Source organism: Chinchilla lanigera, unplaced genomic scaffold (assembly GCF_000276665.1).
Source record: "Chinchilla lanigera isolate Chin_1 unplaced genomic scaffold, ChiLan1.0 scaffold00106, whole genome shotgun sequence".
Taxonomy (NCBI): domain Eukaryota; kingdom Metazoa; phylum Chordata; class Mammalia; order Rodentia; family Chinchillidae; genus Chinchilla; species Chinchilla lanigera.
The window spans coordinates 3555229-3571763 of record NW_004955507.1 but is presented as its reverse complement, the minus strand read 5'-3'; the positions used below and the strand labels follow the sequence as shown (position 1 = coordinate 3571763).

The 16535-nt window shown below is 46.5% G+C and overlaps 1 protein-coding gene and 1 long non-coding RNA gene across 2 annotated transcripts; one reads left to right on the top strand and one right to left on the bottom strand.

Annotated features, from left to right (window-relative positions):
• Positions 1 to 363: 363 nt before the first annotated feature.
• Pgam1 (phosphoglycerate mutase 1 (brain)) lies at positions 364 to 9251 on the bottom strand. The gene is made up of 4 exons (XM_005407600.2): positions 8980 to 9251; positions 4491 to 4765; positions 2358 to 2538; positions 364 to 1437 (listed from the first exon to the last, which is right to left on the bottom strand). Exons 1-4 carry the CDS (start codon positions 9116 to 9118, stop codon positions 1268 to 1270), a joined length of 765 nt encoding a protein of 254 aa, XP_005407657.1. The 5' UTR covers positions 9119 to 9251; the 3' UTR covers positions 364 to 1267.
• Positions 9252 to 9700: 449 nt separating this feature from the next.
• Positions 9701 to 12134, top strand: LOC106146955. The gene is made up of 2 exons (XR_001231619.1): positions 9701 to 10275; positions 11471 to 12134. It is a non-coding gene; the product is annotated as an uncharacterized LOC106146955 (long non-coding RNA).
• The last annotated feature ends 4401 nt before the right edge of the window (positions 12135 to 16535 follow it).

The window sequence follows — 16535 nt, the reverse complement described above, 5'->3', positions numbered from 1 at the left end:
TACCAAAAAAAAAAAATAGAATGTCTTATTAATTAAACCGGGTGTGGTGGCACACGCCTATAATCTCAGCTTGGGATCCCAACTTGGGAGGCTGAGGCAGGAGGATCGCTGCAAATTCGAGGCCAGCCTGGGTTACAAAGTAAGTTCAAGGCCAGCCAGAACTTTGCATAGTGAGACCCTGTCTCAAAAATCAAAACAAAAAACTAAGGAATAGAGAAATGCTAGAAACCAAGTACTCTCAGGATGTAATGGTTCTTCTAAAACTATTAAATCTCTCTTATACGACTTGAGTATGTCATAAACATTTCAAGTCTAATGCTAAGACTTCCTTGGATCACACATATAACACACCACACAGGGAAATATTGCACATCACTCCTTTATTACACTGATCTGGAAAAAAGACTGACTTACAGTTACACTCAAAATGAGTACTGGCTCGGCTCCATGTGGCAGGGCTAAGCCAACTGGAACATGATTCAGAAATCAGACATTGTGAGATGCACTTAGACATGGTCAAGAGGCATTTTCACTGCCACCAAAACAAGGCGGAGGAATCCTAAGATACACAGCAGGATACACTCCTACCCAATAGAGGCCAGAGCTTATCCTGTACTGGTATGAGGAATGGCTTATTTTCTGGTGACCACACGTGGAACTATTCAACCACCACTAGAAGCTCCAGGAGGGTTTTTGTTTAGATACATAATTTTTCTTTTATAGAAAAATTTAACACATGAACTTAATTCAGGATTAATCCCAACCTTCTGGAGCCAGCTCCTCTAGGGTGAGGGAGGAAATTGCTTTTTAGTCACCATGCAGGTTGCATTCATCTCCCACTGGAATGATGAGCTCGCTGACCATGACTGACTATAGAAGAGTGCAGGGCTGGCTCCTGGAAGCACAGTGTGCTCGGGCCTGTCCTTATTGGTCATGCCTTGGCATGGTTATCCCTGTCCCCTATCAAACAGGTCCTTAGTAAACAAAGCAGAAGCACTAGGAAAAACAGAGTTACTACCTCCCAACTCTCCTGGATAAGAAGAGCTTTCCCTGGTCTTGGACTGAGAACTTGTGTCCTAGAGGTACTATTCTGACTAGATTCTATCAAGGGAGTGGGTGCAGGAGCAAAAACGCTAAAATGAAAATGGGAGCCACTGGTCCCCATCTGCAACTACAACAAAGGATGCCTACAGATGCGGTCAGTGTGACAGGTGTGGGGAGAGGTGCGGAGGAATGGGTGGGCAGGGGAGTAGCTGCCTGGTGGTCTTCACTTCTTGGCCTTTCCCTGGGCAGCTACAGCTTCCATGGCTTTGCGCACGGTCTCTTCATCCCCGAGGAACTGCATGGGCTTGATGGGCTTTAAGTTCTTATCCAACTCGAAGACAATAGGAATACCAGTTGGCAGGTTCAGCTCCATGATAGCTTCTTCAGAGAGACCTGGAAATAGCCACCATGATCAGCTACACAGGTATGAACCCACATCTCCCTTCTGGGTTTACTCTTCATCCCCCAGGCACCAAAAGACTTTGGTAGGAATTAAAGCAAGACACCTCTGCTAATCTTTCTAATAGTTCTGATCTGTGTAAGTAGATCCATCCCCCAAGGAATGGACCCTCATCTGAGTTTCTCTAGCCACCAAACTGGAAAGCAAGAACAGATATGAAGAGGATATGCAAGATTCTAAAACGGGCCACCAACAAACTATAGAAAGGTCTATGGCGCAGCTGTCCTACCAAGTGGGACCCAGAGCCCACAGTGAAGGACTACACATCTCACGTGTCCTATAGTAAGTACACAGGACTATACAGGACCTACATAGTACAATCATCTACCACTCAGGAATGAAGTAATTTAAGATGTAAATTGAAATTTATGTGTGAACTTAAACCAGATTGTAACTAAGGAATTTATCAATAGTTTTAATTGGCAGTCCCAGTGTAGAGGAGGACATCCCAACTCTTGAGAGACAGATGCCAATTCTGGGTGAAGTCTGAAATAGAACCTCAGGTTCTGAATGCTTACAAGCTCTCAGGAGGTCCAGCTGTCACTGTTTTGCAGACTATACTTCTCTTTGAGACAGGGTCTCACTATGTAGTTCAGGCTGGCCTGGAACTTACGGCAATCCTCCTGCTTCAGCCTCCCAAGTGCTGGGATTGCAGGCGTGCGCCACCACATCCAACTTGCAGACTACACTTTAAGAAACAAGGGTATGAGGGGTATGACGTGTTTTTCCACTAGGTGTCAATCCCAGACTGACTCTGAGCCACTAGAGATCTCCTTGGTATTAAATAAACCCTTCACTGGTGGCAGATCTGCTTTATCCATCCTTGAAAGCTTCTCCAGAAAACAGCACATACCTTCCAGATGCTTGACTATACCCCGGAGGCTGTTGCCGTGGGCTGCAATCAGGACCCTTTTCCCCTCCTTGATCTGGGGAACAATTTCTTCATTCCAGAAGGGCAGAGCTCTGGCAATAGTGTCTTTCAGACTCTCACAGGAAGGCAGCTGATCTTCAGTGAGGTCTGCATACCTACGATCCTAAAAAACAAATTTCGAGTTCACCAGTTATGAGTGACTGCATCTGTTTTGGTTTTGGGGTTGCGTATTTTTTTCTTTGGTTTTGTTTGTTTTGAGGCAAAGTGTTGCCATGTAGTCCTGGCTGGCTTTGAATTCTCTGTGCAGCCCAGGGTGATCCTAAACTCATGATCCTCCTGCCTCAGCCTCCCAAGTGCTGGCATCACAGGGATGTACTTTGCCTGACTTCTGTCTGTTAAATGGTTTTCACAGTGTTTCAATTCTGCAGTTCCTCGTCCCCTGAGAAGTTAGGTGAATGGTACAGGTTTCTCACAAGGATCCAAAATGTGGCTTGCAGCTTGGAAAGGGTATCATAATCCTGCCTCTTCCTTTCCCATCACCCAACTCAAAAAAATGTAAGAAGGGCGTGGAGGTGCACACCTGCAATCCCAGAATTAGGAGGCTGAGTGAGGTAGGACTGCCCTAAGTTCAGGGCTACCCTGGTCTATACAGTGAGATTCTGTCTCAAAAAAACAAATAAACAAAAGAAAGAGGCAGGGGGCTGGGGATTTAGCTCAGCAGCACAGCACCTGCCTGGCAAGCACAAGGTTGTGAGTTCAATTCCCGGTACGGGAAAAAAACCAAAAAAAAAAAAAAAGGCAGAGTCAGGAGGATCATTATGAGTTTGATGCCAGCCTGTACTACATAGCAAGACTCAAAAGAAGTTAATTTAGCAAAGGAAAAAAGTTGTGTAACATGGTTCTTTCCAATTCATTTTAACTTGCAGTCCAGAGACTATGGGTAGATTTTATAAAATATGGCAATGAAGACAGAAGCCAGTCATGGTGGTACATCCCTATAATTCCAGCTACTTCAAAGGCTGGTCAGGCAAGTGGCTCATGGCTGTAATCCCAGCATTTGGAAGGCTGAGGCAGGAGGACTCCCATGAATGCAAGGCCAGCCTGGGCTACATACTGAGTTCAAAGCTAGCCTGCAGCCAAGCATGGTGGCACATGCCTATAATCCCAGCACTCAGGAGGCTGAAGCAGGAGGATCATTGCAAGTTTGACACCAGCCTGGGCTACAAAGAGAGTTCAAGGCCAGCCTGAACTTCATAGTGGGACCCTGTCGCAAAAAGACCAAAAAAAAAAGGAATTGGCTTGGTTTCGTTTTCAGGCCCTTTTTTTTAAAAAAAGTCAATGACACAGGAGGATCAAAATTTGAGCCCATCCTGAGTAAGAAATAAAAAGGGCTATGATGGGTGTGGCTCAGTGATACAGCACTCCTGGGTTCAAACCCTAGTATCACACACACACAAAAGAGAAATTCCCAGGTAAACAACATAAACTATGAATTAAATCTTAAAATAAGGTCATTCTTTGGCAAAGGAAAATCCCATTAATTTTTTTTTTTAAGAGACAGGAGAGGTCAGGTGTGGTGGAGTATACCTGTAATCCCAGCACTTGGGAGGCTGAGGCAGGAGGATTGTTGTGAGTTTGAGACCAGCCTGGGCTACAAAGTGATCTCAAGGCCAGCCTGAACTGCAGAGTGAGACCCTGTCTCAAAAAGAAAAAAAAAAGAAAGAAAAAAGAGACAGGAGAGCTGAGTATGGTGGCACATACCTGTAATCCCAGCACTAGAGAGGCTGAGGCAGGACTGCCACAAGTTCAAGGCCTATCTACATAGGGAGATCTGGTCTCAAAAAAAGGAAAAAAACAGGGGCTGGGGATTTAGCTCAGCGGCAAAAGCGCCTTCCTGGCAAGCGCAAGGTCGTGAGTTCGGTTCCTGGTATCGGAGAAAAAAAAGGAAAAAAACAACAAAAAGACAAAAAAGGATAAAATGAAGCATACCTATTAACTGTTTTATCATAAATTATAAGGTCAGCAGGACCAAGCAGACATTCATGAAAGTTAAAGTGAGGCTCAGATTCTAAGCCTTGATCCTGGAAGAGTGACTACACCTGGCTGTGTCCATACCTTGCTGATGTTGCTATAGAAGGGATGGTCAGGCTCCATTGGAGGTGGTGGGACATCATAGGAGCGCCTCCAGACCTTCACCTGAGCCTCACCGTGCTTGGCAGCAGTTTCTGCTTTATTAAGGCCAGTCAGACCTCCATAGTGCCGCTCATTGAGACGCCAAGTTCTCACCACTGGCAGCCACATCTGGTCAATGGCATCCAGTACTGTCCAAAGGGTCCGGATTGCTCTTTTCTGCACTGAGGTGAAGCAGATGTCAAATTCATAGCCAGCATCTGTAAATTAGAAGTTACAAGTGATAAGCTAATGAGGTCCATTCTCAGCCACAACTTTTTTACTGATCTTACACAGGCTTTCTGCTTCCTGACAGCCATGACAAAGGCTGCTTTCCTCTGCCAGGTCCCTCTGTCCTGCTGCCCACCATGCAACGACTGACACTTGTGAACACAAGCCAGGATAAACCTCTTCTTCAAAAAATTCTTACAGTACAAGTGAAGGTGATTTGGCCAAACATTTTCTTTTGTATATTCTTTCAGTAATTACAATGTTCTGCCTTCAAGGAAGACAAAATTTGCTAATCTGTGACAGTGGCTCCCTAATAATTCACCTATCCCAAGACTTAAATGCACCAGCTGACCTGAGGCTCTGTGCTGCTTATGCTAATCCCCAGAATGATATGCTTATATACATTTTAAGAATTCCCCCCTCCCCCGGTACCAGGAATCAAACTTACAACCTCGCGCTTGCCAGGCAAGTGCTGTGCCGCTGAGCTAAATCCCCAGTCCCCACTTTAAGAATTTGTTTCTTCTTCACTTATGTAGAGAAAAGGATCCTAAAAACTTGGTTTTCTTTCTAAATGATAACTGACATTTCTAGAGGGCTTAGCATTGGTCAAGCACTAAACTAACTACTTTCTTTATATGTTTTACTTGAATCTTCATAACAATTCTATGAACTTACATTCTTTACAACCCATCTTACCAGATGAGGGAAATAAAGGATGTGAGAGTCAAGCAAATTGTCATACCCTAGGCTGTGTGATTTCAAAATTCTACTCCTCACCACCCTCTCTAGCTACCTCACCATCTTTTTGTGGAACTGGTGATTGACATAGGACCTCTGCACTGAACTACATCCCTGGACCTTTTAAAATATTTTTTATTTAGAGACAGGGTCTCCCTAAGATGCTAAATTGCCCAGACTGGGCTAGAACTTGTAATACTATCTCAGGCTCCCAGAGTGCTGGAATTGCAGGCATACGTCACCACACCTGGCACATAGTTAGAATTGTCACTTCTGATAGCTATTTTCTAGAACTTCTGGTCTCAGAAAAATGGAACCTCTGCTGGGCATGGTGGCACACACCTGCAATCCCAGCACAAAAGAAGTTGAGGCAGGGGGATCACTGCCGAGTTTGAGGCCAGCCTAGGCTGCATAGTGAGTTCAAGGCCATAGTGAGACTCCCCCAAAAAAACCCAAAACAAAACAAAAAAGGAATTTTACAATCCCAATAATCAGACACAAGGTCTTTTTTTTTTTTTTTTTTTTTTTTTTTGAGACAGGGTCTCGCTATGCAGTTCAGGCTCGCCTTGAGCTCAATTACAAGCGTGTGCCACCACGCCCGGCTAAACTATTCTGATCATTGGTTCTTTTCTGTTTTGTTTTGTTTTTGTTTTTTTCCAGTACCAGAAATCGAACTCACAACCTCGCGCTTGCCAGGCAGGTGCTGTGCCGCCGCTGAGCTAAATCCCCAGCTCCAATCCCAATAATCAGGACACAGCAAGAACTCTTGGAAGATGCTGATAAACTTCAGAAATTATATTTTCATTAAGGAGTGTGAAAGTTCAGAATCCATAGGCCCTCTTTATTACAGCCAAAGTGCCAGTCTATTCCTTTAGTGGAATATACCAACTTCAATTTAAGTGTTAAACCAAATTTAGAAGCCATTCACTGAAGAAAGCAAATGCAGGCAGTCTGATTCCTTTATAAACAAATCTCTCGCCAATACTTCCTTCATACATGGCAGTTGGAGGTGAGGGGGAATGATGAGTTATGTTGGCCCAACCAATAGGTTACAATAAATCAGTCTTTTTCATTAAAGATTATTCTCCCTCCTAAATTAGGAGAAGGACCTTTCCTGAACAGTGAGCCAGGAAAAACTCAGGCCCTCTTCAAAATTCAGCACAAACTTTCCCAGGTACTTCATACAGAGGCTTGCAAGAGTAATTAAAATGTAAATTTTTCTGTCACTCATTCAGTGAGAATGAGGCTACCACAAACCAACCAAAGGGGGGAGAGGGATTAATGACCAGGAAACCCACCACCACAAGAATAAAGACAGATCCCGTCACTAAGCCTAATGGTAATCCAACTAGCCTTAGTTCCCGTCACTTCCTTAACCATAGGGGAGAAATGGTTCCTCAGCAAAAGGCTGAGTCACTGGGAAGTGAATACCCATAGTGCCAGCCTCAGCTCCCATGATGAAAAACTGCACGCTGTTTCACTGCAATTATTTCCACTTGCAGTGGAATGTCTCACTTTGGATACACAAATAGTCCCCAAGGAGAAAAGTCCTTCTCCACAGGACTCTCAACAGAGAACCCTGAAAGATCTGAAGCAGAATGCTTCTTTCTTTAGTTTGCTCATTAAAGTAATAGCTGGGATGGGGTGGACACAGGTGTGGAACCCCTTCTCCCCTGGGGAAATCCCTCCCTTTCTCAGCTTTAAGGTTGCAGGGTGAAACTCAGTTCTCATTTCCTCCAGAAATCAGATTCAAGACTACAAATCCGTATCAATTGAAGCACTGATTAACATATCTGAGATCTTTTAGATTCATAACCGTCTTCATCATTCCGGGTTTTTACTTTAGTCTTCCTTTAAGCATCAATGACACACATGTATTAAAAATTTACATCTGATTTTCTAAAACTTAATACTACCAATACCTATTTTAAAACTGAAATGAGGTCTGTTGTTTTACAGAGGTTACACCTTTAACGGAGGAGTGGTAAATTTACTTTGTTCTGCCCTAGGCACCAGGCAACCACCATAGACCTATACAGTTCTTCTTGCCAGAGCTAGAAAATGGCCTCCTTTACCAACATGTTTCCCTTCCAGGCCTCTCCTAGAGGGTATGAGGTTACAAATGGCCATCCCAAAGCAGTCACATGCCCCCCCTCAACAGGATTACATTCCCCAGGCTTTCTAAATCTCTACTGCCCCCCACACACTTCATTTCACATGGTTGTACAGTGAAGGCAAAAGGCTAGGAAGGACAACCTGGAGACAAATATTAGTGCCAGCAACCAAGCACCAATAACCTTTTTATGTAGCTCTTTCTGCATACAGAGGTCAAAAGGGAGCACAACAGGATCTGCCCTAATTATCAGTGAAAGCACCTCTTCAATCCAGGGATTACTGAATTGCTGGCGGCAGGGAATGCTTCCTGACTAGCATTCCAAAATAACAGAGCAAACCCAGGCAAGGTGGTGCAGGCCTGCAATCCCAGCACTTCCGAGGCGGAGGCAGGAGGATCGCTACAAGTTTGAGGCCAGCTTGGGCTACAAGCGAGTTGAAGGCCAGCCTGAACTGCAGCCCTGTTCCAAAAAAAAAAAAAAAAAAAAAAAAAAAAATCACAGAGCACAGTCAGTCTCGGGGGCAAGACTGGATAAGCAAACAGGCCAGCACTATCTCAGGCACTTTCACCCTTGCCCAGCCTGTCCTTGGCCAACAGCCCACCGCCAGTTCCTCACACCTACATGCTACTCCACGCAGAAACACAGCAAGAACACTGGACGAGACATAAGTAAATATGACCTTGAACAAGTCATTTTTCCAATTCTCACTCTTCCCAACCATAAAAAGCAGCCAGGGAGGGATGGGAAGGAGGGGAGTAAGATTTGTCCATTTTACGGGGTTGTAAACTCCAATCCTTCATTCATTCACTCAATTACATCTGTGGATGCATTTTGGACGCAGTATTTGTGGCATGCTGCTGATCTGCAAAGTCCTCCACAAGCACACGTATTTCCTGGTGTCCTGAAGTGTCGCTCCCCCCACGCCTGGGGTCGAGCATGTGCATGCGGCCTGCGCCTTCGCTGGGATCCGCAGCGGCTTCACGAGGAGGCTTGCATACGACTGACTGCTCTTAGGTAACCTGGGGGGCACCCTAGAAAGGCCTGGCCGCCACAGGCGGCTCCACGCGTGTCGGAGTCGGTGAACGCTCCAACTAAAATGGGAGCTTTTCGCCAGGCGGCGTCCTGAACAGCTCGATGGGCTGCGACCGCCCCGTCCTCCGGGCGGCCTCCCGCGCCACTGGGTGACCTTGAGCACGTCGACTCCCCACCTCGCACCCACCTCCGCGCCCGCGAACTAGGCTGATGGAAAGCCGCCTCCCGGCGCCGCCCTCCCGAAAGCGCCGCGCGAGCCGGGCGGCCTCGAGGCCGCACGCCGGCCTCCACACCGCCGCTCGCGGCCGGCCCGCCCGTACCTCGCAGCGCCTGCCCGCCGCGCTTCGCCTCTTCGTGGCCCGCCGGGCTCAGGTCGGCATCGTACCAGCCGCTGAAGCGGTTCTCCAGGTTCCAGGCGCTCTCGCCGTGCCGGATCAGCACCAGCTTATAAGCGGCCATGGCGAAGGGTTAGGGATGCGGCGTAGACTGAAGCTGACTGAGATTCTGGTGGCAATCCGCCCGCCCCCCACCCGGACGCGCCTGCGCGCTAGCACCCCCCGCCCGGCTCCAGCGCACTTTCTCTACCAAATCTTTCCACTTGCTAGACACTTCCCTCCACCCGCCAAGGGTGCGCATGCGCCCCATGCCGGCGCTGCGACCGCCTAGAGGAGGGTGGTGCGCGCGGGGACGCCAGGGCGCATGCGCAGACCGCTGTCGGCCCCGCGTCTTGTGCGGCGGTCACGGAGCGCACGTAAGCGCGAAGCAAGGCTGGGGCGCTAGGTTCACGCGGCGGGATGAAGAAGCTGCTGTGCGGTCTCCCCTTCCAAGGCCATGATCCCCTAAGGCCTGACCTTTAAACTTGTACCGCGCTTAGCCGCGCGAGGTTACTGACTCACCCCTATGCAGTTTAACACATCTTCCTTAGAATCTTCATCTTCCATTTTATTTGTTTTGTCTTTTGGGACAGGATCTCGCTATATAGTCCAGGCTGGCCTTGAATTCATCGTGTAGCTCAGGTTGGCCTCGAGCTCGGGGATCCTCCTGCCTCATCCTCCCCAGCGCTGGAATTGCAGGCGAGCGCCACCACACCCAGTTCATTGTGTTTGCTTTGTATCTCTGGCAGGTCACGAAATGTTTCTCAGCCTCATCCGTAAAATGGAATGAATTTTACTAGTACTGTGTGGAAATGTTCGCAGGTTGTTGCTCTTGCTATTTCACTTCACTAAGACTCTGAGCTGTTTACTCCTATTTTAGCAGATAACGATCCTGACTCTGACTCTGGTGATGCCAAAGGCCTGCTCCGCATCTGACACCGGGCTCTTGACTCCCAATCCCACAAGATTTCACACGCCTCAACTTGAAGCTTCCTCCTCCAAGGACCAGGCAATCGCCAAGCCCCTTCAGACATTCCAGAAAGGAGCAGATTTTCGTGACTGCCTGTGTCTCTTCTGGCCCAATCAGCAGTTTAAATATATGCTTTTGTGGACAGCTTTCTCTTCCCAGGTCACTGACTCCTGGTTAATTTCAATCTAGCTGCTTTAATGAGCAGGAAACATGGGCCAGACCAAGGGCTAAAGCCAAGGATGGATTAACTGTGACCATCCCTGCCCTTCATGGTGAGCAGAGGGCAAATAAGAGCTATAGTTAAACAGTTAATTTTCCCTCTGTGTGCTAGGCCTTAGCAGAGAATCTAGAAGTTTTTAACACTACATGCACTAAAATAGCACATACTCCATTCCAGCCAGCCTTGTAAGTGCTCCAAAGCTTTCACTCCTTCAATCCTTCTGTCTTCATGACCTTCTGAAGCAAGTATTGATTGTGATGTATGGGAAATAATATAACTCCCCACCTGCTGGATGTCAGACATGCTGACTTCATGTTTCCCAAAATCAAAGAATGAATTGTAAGGAACAACTGAGGTTAAGAGTAAGAAAAATTTGAGAAAGAGCTCATGAGGACAGGAGGGTACCCCATTTCACAGAAGAAGAGTTATAAAACAAAATCACGAGAAAGATACAACGTGGGACAAAACTATGATCAACCAATAAGATTACAAGTATAACCACTTAGGTAATATTAATCCGATGGGGAAGCAGGTCATGCCTTAGCAAGGGTACATGGAAGGAACCAAGGACCTTTTTAGGAAGAGATAAGTCAGGAGGTCCTGGTCAGCTATCTGGGTGATGGATGTCTATCTAGACTTTATTGGACCAAGTGACAATTGAAGATTCTAGTCTAATTTTCAATTTATTGCTTAACCCTCGGGGAGGTGTGTACTTCTAGTTATTTCATCTTTATGTTTCGGCGCGACCTTCAACAGATGTGCCTCCAGCCACAGTTGCAATGTGTTCTCATCTTCTTCACTGACTGCCTTGTCCCTGTCTAACTGTCTATAATCTTTCTACCTAACTTTGCTGTCTATCATAGCTGTCCCCACTTACAGGTGAGGAAACTGAGGGTGAGGTAATTTGCCCAACATTACAGGAACCAGGATTCAAGCCTCAGCCTGCAGGCTCCCAAGTCCGTGCTCTTAAACTATACTCTGTACAGCCTCCGTATTTTTATTGCTGTCTTGGTTACTTTTCTCTCGTTGCTGAGACAAAATACCCAACTCCCAAAATTAAGGGAGGAAAGGTTTATTTGGCTCACAGTTTGTGGAGGTTTGAGTCCATATTAGCTGGCTCGAACAACAAACCTGTGGGTTATGAACACTTGGAGGATATTTGGAAGTCACAGCCCGTTACCCTCCCTGTCCTCCAGAACAATAAAAGCCTTCCTCAGCTTTCCTTCCCCATTTATTATTTTCCACAGAAGGATAACTCCCTTCTCAAGCACTGAACAGTCAGTGAAGGCCTAGCATGAGTGGATGAACTAAGGTTTCTGAAGGGTTGAAGAAGCAGTGGCTGTCATCCTCCGGGACTCCTGTGAAGAAGACACCAGCATGTCTTTACTTGCGCAGCCAACTTGTGAAATTCTTGCCAGATGTTCCACTCTCCCAGCTGAACAGTGTGTGGGGAGAAGATGTAGGCCACAGAGCGGGAGTAAGCTGCGCTGATGCACATTATCTCTGCGCTTCTGGGAGAAGGCACTGTGTTTCCTGGCTCCACTCTTCAAGATTGGACCTGACGCTCGTGCTGCAGCCCTCACACACCGTCACCACTGAAGACAAACAGCCAGAGCGGTGTTCCCAGAAAAGCAGGAAGAGTTCTGCAGCAGCTTTGTGGCTTCCCTGAGGACTCACCTGATAGCAGGCCCAGCTCTGGTAATGTTAGTTTTGGAATGCTAGGGTCTTGGCTTCCAGGTTCTATCTCAAATAAGGAATTGAGCGAAACCCACAAAAAAGGTGACAACGTTTATTTGAAAATTTAAAAGGACTAAGAGAGAAACTGGCTCTGCAGAGCGAAGTTGGGGCAAAGTAAAAGAGAAAAATAAAAACCAAAATAAAACTACACCCAGGGACAGAGGTCAGCCCACACTTTCAGCAGCATCCAGTCTCTTTATTTAGTCCACACTTTGCGGGAAACAACAAGAACTACCACATATGGGGTCCTGAGAATTATTTGGCATTTGGCGCCTGTGTCGTGGAATCTGGTCACGCTCACTTCCCCATTCAGCTTTGCCATCCCTTCCTTCCTGCCTCAGTAGTAGTCTTCCCTTCTGCCTTTATGGGACTTGTTCGAGTTTGTTTGTGGTAGTGGGGATTGAACCCAGGGCCTTCACACTGAGGTCCATCCCTGGTTGTTATTTATTTAGTTAGTTAGTTAATTTATTTTTGAAACAAGATCTTGGAAAGTTGCTAGATTGCTCAAGCTGGGCTCAAACTTGCAATCCTTCTGATTCGGCCTCCCAGAGTGCTGAGATTGTGGGCATGTGCCACTGAACCTGACTTATATTTCAGACTGCGGTGGAGGAAAATGTCCAGCCTCTCAGACCTGGCATTGGGAGTGGGTGCAGGATTGTCCTACCTCAGAAATATGGTAGCATACACCTGTAATTCCAGTGCTTGGGAGGCTGAGGCAGTAAGATCACCTAGAATTTGAAGCCAGCCTGGAATATATAGTGAGACTCTGTATTAAAAAAAAAAAAAAAAAAAAAGAGTAAAAGAAACATTGACAAGAACAGCCAACAGAAACACACACAAGTTCCTCAAATGGTTAAACACAGAGTTATTGTAAGACCCAGAAATTCTACTCCTAGCTAGGTATTCAAGATACATGAAAATGCACCTCCACACACAAATGCATACAAAGCGAGGTGTGGTGATGCATGCCTGTGATCCCTACACTCAGGAGGCTGAAGCAGGAGGATCACCATGAGTTCTAGGCCAGCTTCAGCTATACAATGAGTTAAAGGCCAACCTGAGCTACATAGTATGACCCTGTCTCAAAATGCTCCCCCAAAAAACTTATACTATTGTTCATAACTGCATCATTTACAATAGCTGAAAGATGGAAGCAATACGAATGTCCATCAACTGATGAATAAATAAACAAAATGTGGTATAGCACACAGTGGAATATTACTTGGCCATTAAAAGGAATGATGCATTTATGCATACTATACCGTAGTTGAACCTTGACATGGTAGGGCGAGTGTGGTGGCACACACCTGTAATCCCACCACTTGGGAGGCTGAAGCAGGAAGATCGCCATGAGTTCAATGCCAGCCTAGGCTACATAGTGAACTCAAGGTCAGCCTGAACTACACAGTGAGATCCTGTCTAAAAGAAAAAAAAGAGAGAGAGAGAAAGAAAGAAAGAAAATATGATAATGACAGAAGCTGGTCCCCCTGGTCCAGAAGGCCATGTATTACATGATTCCACTTACATGAAATATCCAACATATCCAGGCAAATCTATAGAGACAGAGATAGATCAGTGGTTGCCTAGGGCTAGGAGGTTGGGGGTATAAATAAGGGATTCAGGGTTTCTTTTTGAGCTTCTGAAACTATTCTCAAATTTACTTTTGGAGACACTGAAAACCACTGAATTGTACACTGTAAATGAGTGAAGTGTATGGTATGTGAATTATACATTACAGCTGTTTTTCAAAATGTTGTAAACAATTATTAAGAGAAAAAGGAATCCCACCCACAGGAACCTTGCTCTGTGAGAGGAGGTGGGCAGCGCCTTGGGGAACCTCACGTGGCTGTGAAATGCAGGAGGGAGGACAGCAGTCTCAGAACTGTGGCAGGGCAAGAACTTCAGGCACTTGGGGAGCTGGAGGCAGGAGGCGCAGAGGGGCCAAACCTGCTGTGTGTTCTGGCCTGGCCGGGGCTGCCCGGCTCTGCCCACTGGCGCTTCGGTCTCCCTTAGAGCACAAGTGACTGGAAAGCAGGCTCCTCGGTTCCATCTTGACTTGATCTACCTCTCTGCTCTGCAGCTCATCACTCTGTGTTGGGAGCTTCCTAGGCCCAGGGTGTTAGAGGCAGATGACAAAAGCTGGATCTCAGGGTCATAGTTCAGGTGAGGTAGATGTTCTTCTTCCTGCTGGCCCATATAGCTCCCTCCCCCAAGCAATCAGCCCTTTGTCAAAGTAGACCAACTCTTGGGAGAGCAAATGTTTTGAGGCTCCAGTTACCTGAGAGAAAATAGAAAGCTCTTACCAATAGGAAAGACTATTCTTTTGCCATGACAAGTTACCCCACACCCAGTTTTAAACTAATCATGGACAACTCATCTTCACATAGCTGAACAAGAACAATCTGGCTCCTGACTTCACTCCTGGCAGCCAGCTATGCTCAGCCGTCACACTCTACTTAACCAGCCAGTCCCACAGCTCTCCCTCCTGAGCCTCAGTTTCCCTACCCTCAGATCACTTCCCTGCTCCACCCGTAGTGACTGAACCTGACCGGCGTAGTTCTGCCTTCTTTAAGCAAGTAATCTATTCAGCCCTTGGTTTTTTTGTTTTTTTGTTTGTTTGTTTTTGAAACAGGATATGATTAAATTAGTGAAGACAGTTTTGAACTTGAAATCCTCCTGCCTCAGCCTTCTGAGTGTTGGAACTACAGGTGTTTGCCACCATGCCTGGCCCCATTCAACCTATTGTTTCAAATATTGCATGGCCTTCTGCAGCAATGGTGTTCTAGGCACTGTACTAAGCATTTCAGGTGTATGCTCATTTTAGCCTCATAACATAACAGTGACCCATTTTCAGATAGGAAAACTGGCTCAAACAACTCAGCTTCCTGCTCCAGATCTCTAGCTAGCATGTGGCTCTAAACTTAAGCTTCCTAAATCCAAAGTCTGCACTGTAACACAAGGAGCAGCTGTACCTGCACCATGTGGGGGCTAGTGGAGGGCAGGGCAATAAAGCTCCGGCCCTCAGGGAACCACCCAGGCCATCTGTTTCCTTTTTGTTTGGGGCAAGAGGCTTCCCTCAATTTCCCTTTCCTCCTGCCCAGTGTGCTAACCGATTACAGCCCCACTGACCTAAGAATGACTTCCAAGATCCTCCCAGCAGTGATCCTCCTGTCTCAGCCTCCTGAGAGCTGGGATTACAGGTGTGTGCCACTACACCTGGCTCTAAGTGCAGAATTTGTCCTACAGATGTAGTGGTTCTTCTTAGCCACATGTACTATAGCTAGTTAGGGACACAACAAAACTCATGGGATGAAGTCATCGCTGGAATTCAGAGGTGGGGAAGTTGGTCCTTCATTTTTTTTTTTTTTGTCCTTCACCAAGGATGTGAGTCCTGGGGTGCAGAATGAGAGAGCCTATACTCAGGACCTCTGGATACCTCTTGTCTTCTCCTCTGGCACCAACTGCCTGCCGGAGCAGGCTCTGAACAGATACCCCAGGACTAGAGGGCCAGCAGGTGGCCGGTAGCCCCTCAGTGTGCATTCCCACATTGAAGAATCATCCAAGGGCTGTGTCCAGTTGCACACTCAAAGTGGAAGTAAGAAGGCTTCTGTTGCACAGGAAAAAATAGGAAGGCTGGGCCTCTGACTTGCCCCATCTGTTTTGCAATCCTAGCCTTTTTATCAACTTTTTCATTCCAGCCATGCAGCCTTTCTATGGAGGATTGGCCTAATTGTTTCTAGTGCTCCCTCTGGTGGTAAAGATTCATCCCTCTACCTTTTGCAAGGAAACACCCATGCCTTTGGAACATTGTCCACGTTTTAATACAACACACACTTTCATATTGAACCTTCACAATAGCTCAGAGGCTTAGTATTTCATATTCTTTGATGAATATGAAACATAACCTTAAGTTAAGATGAACCAACACTTTCTCTGCCTCCTTCCACCGACTGTTCACCACCAAAGTCTCTGCTTGTTAGCAGCATCTTGCTTGCAATAGTTTCCACACTCGGTTTCCTCTTCTGCCCCAGGCCACTGTTTCCTTTTGCTCAAGCCCAACAGCCCAGTCTCAACTTGTGCCTCAGGAAAGGGGCCCACAGGAAGTGGTAGAGTCTCTCTCAGGCTGGAGGGACTAGGCCCACAATCATTGCTGACTTTTGTCTTCTGTACAGCGATGCTTTCTCATATTAGCAGTCTCTCCCCTGCCCTGGTAGTGGGGACTGAACCCAGGCCCTCTTGCCTGCTAGGGACATGATTTACCACTGATCTATGTTCCTAGCCTTTAAAAGTTTTTCCTTTTTTTAAAAAAACTTATTTTAAAGAGGAAAAAAACCCCAAAATTTCAAAACAAGATAATAAGAGAGTAACAATGATTAATACATTGTGTATTATTGTTATTATTATTATTATTTTTTTGGTACCAGGAATCTAACTCAGGACCTCATTCTTGCCAGTCTGGGGCTGTGTGACTGAGCTGTATCCCTGGGCCTCTGAGTAACTAAAGATAACAATATGCAGGGCCAGGGATTTAGCTCATTGGCACAGTGCCTAACTGGCAAAAGTGAAGTTCTGAGT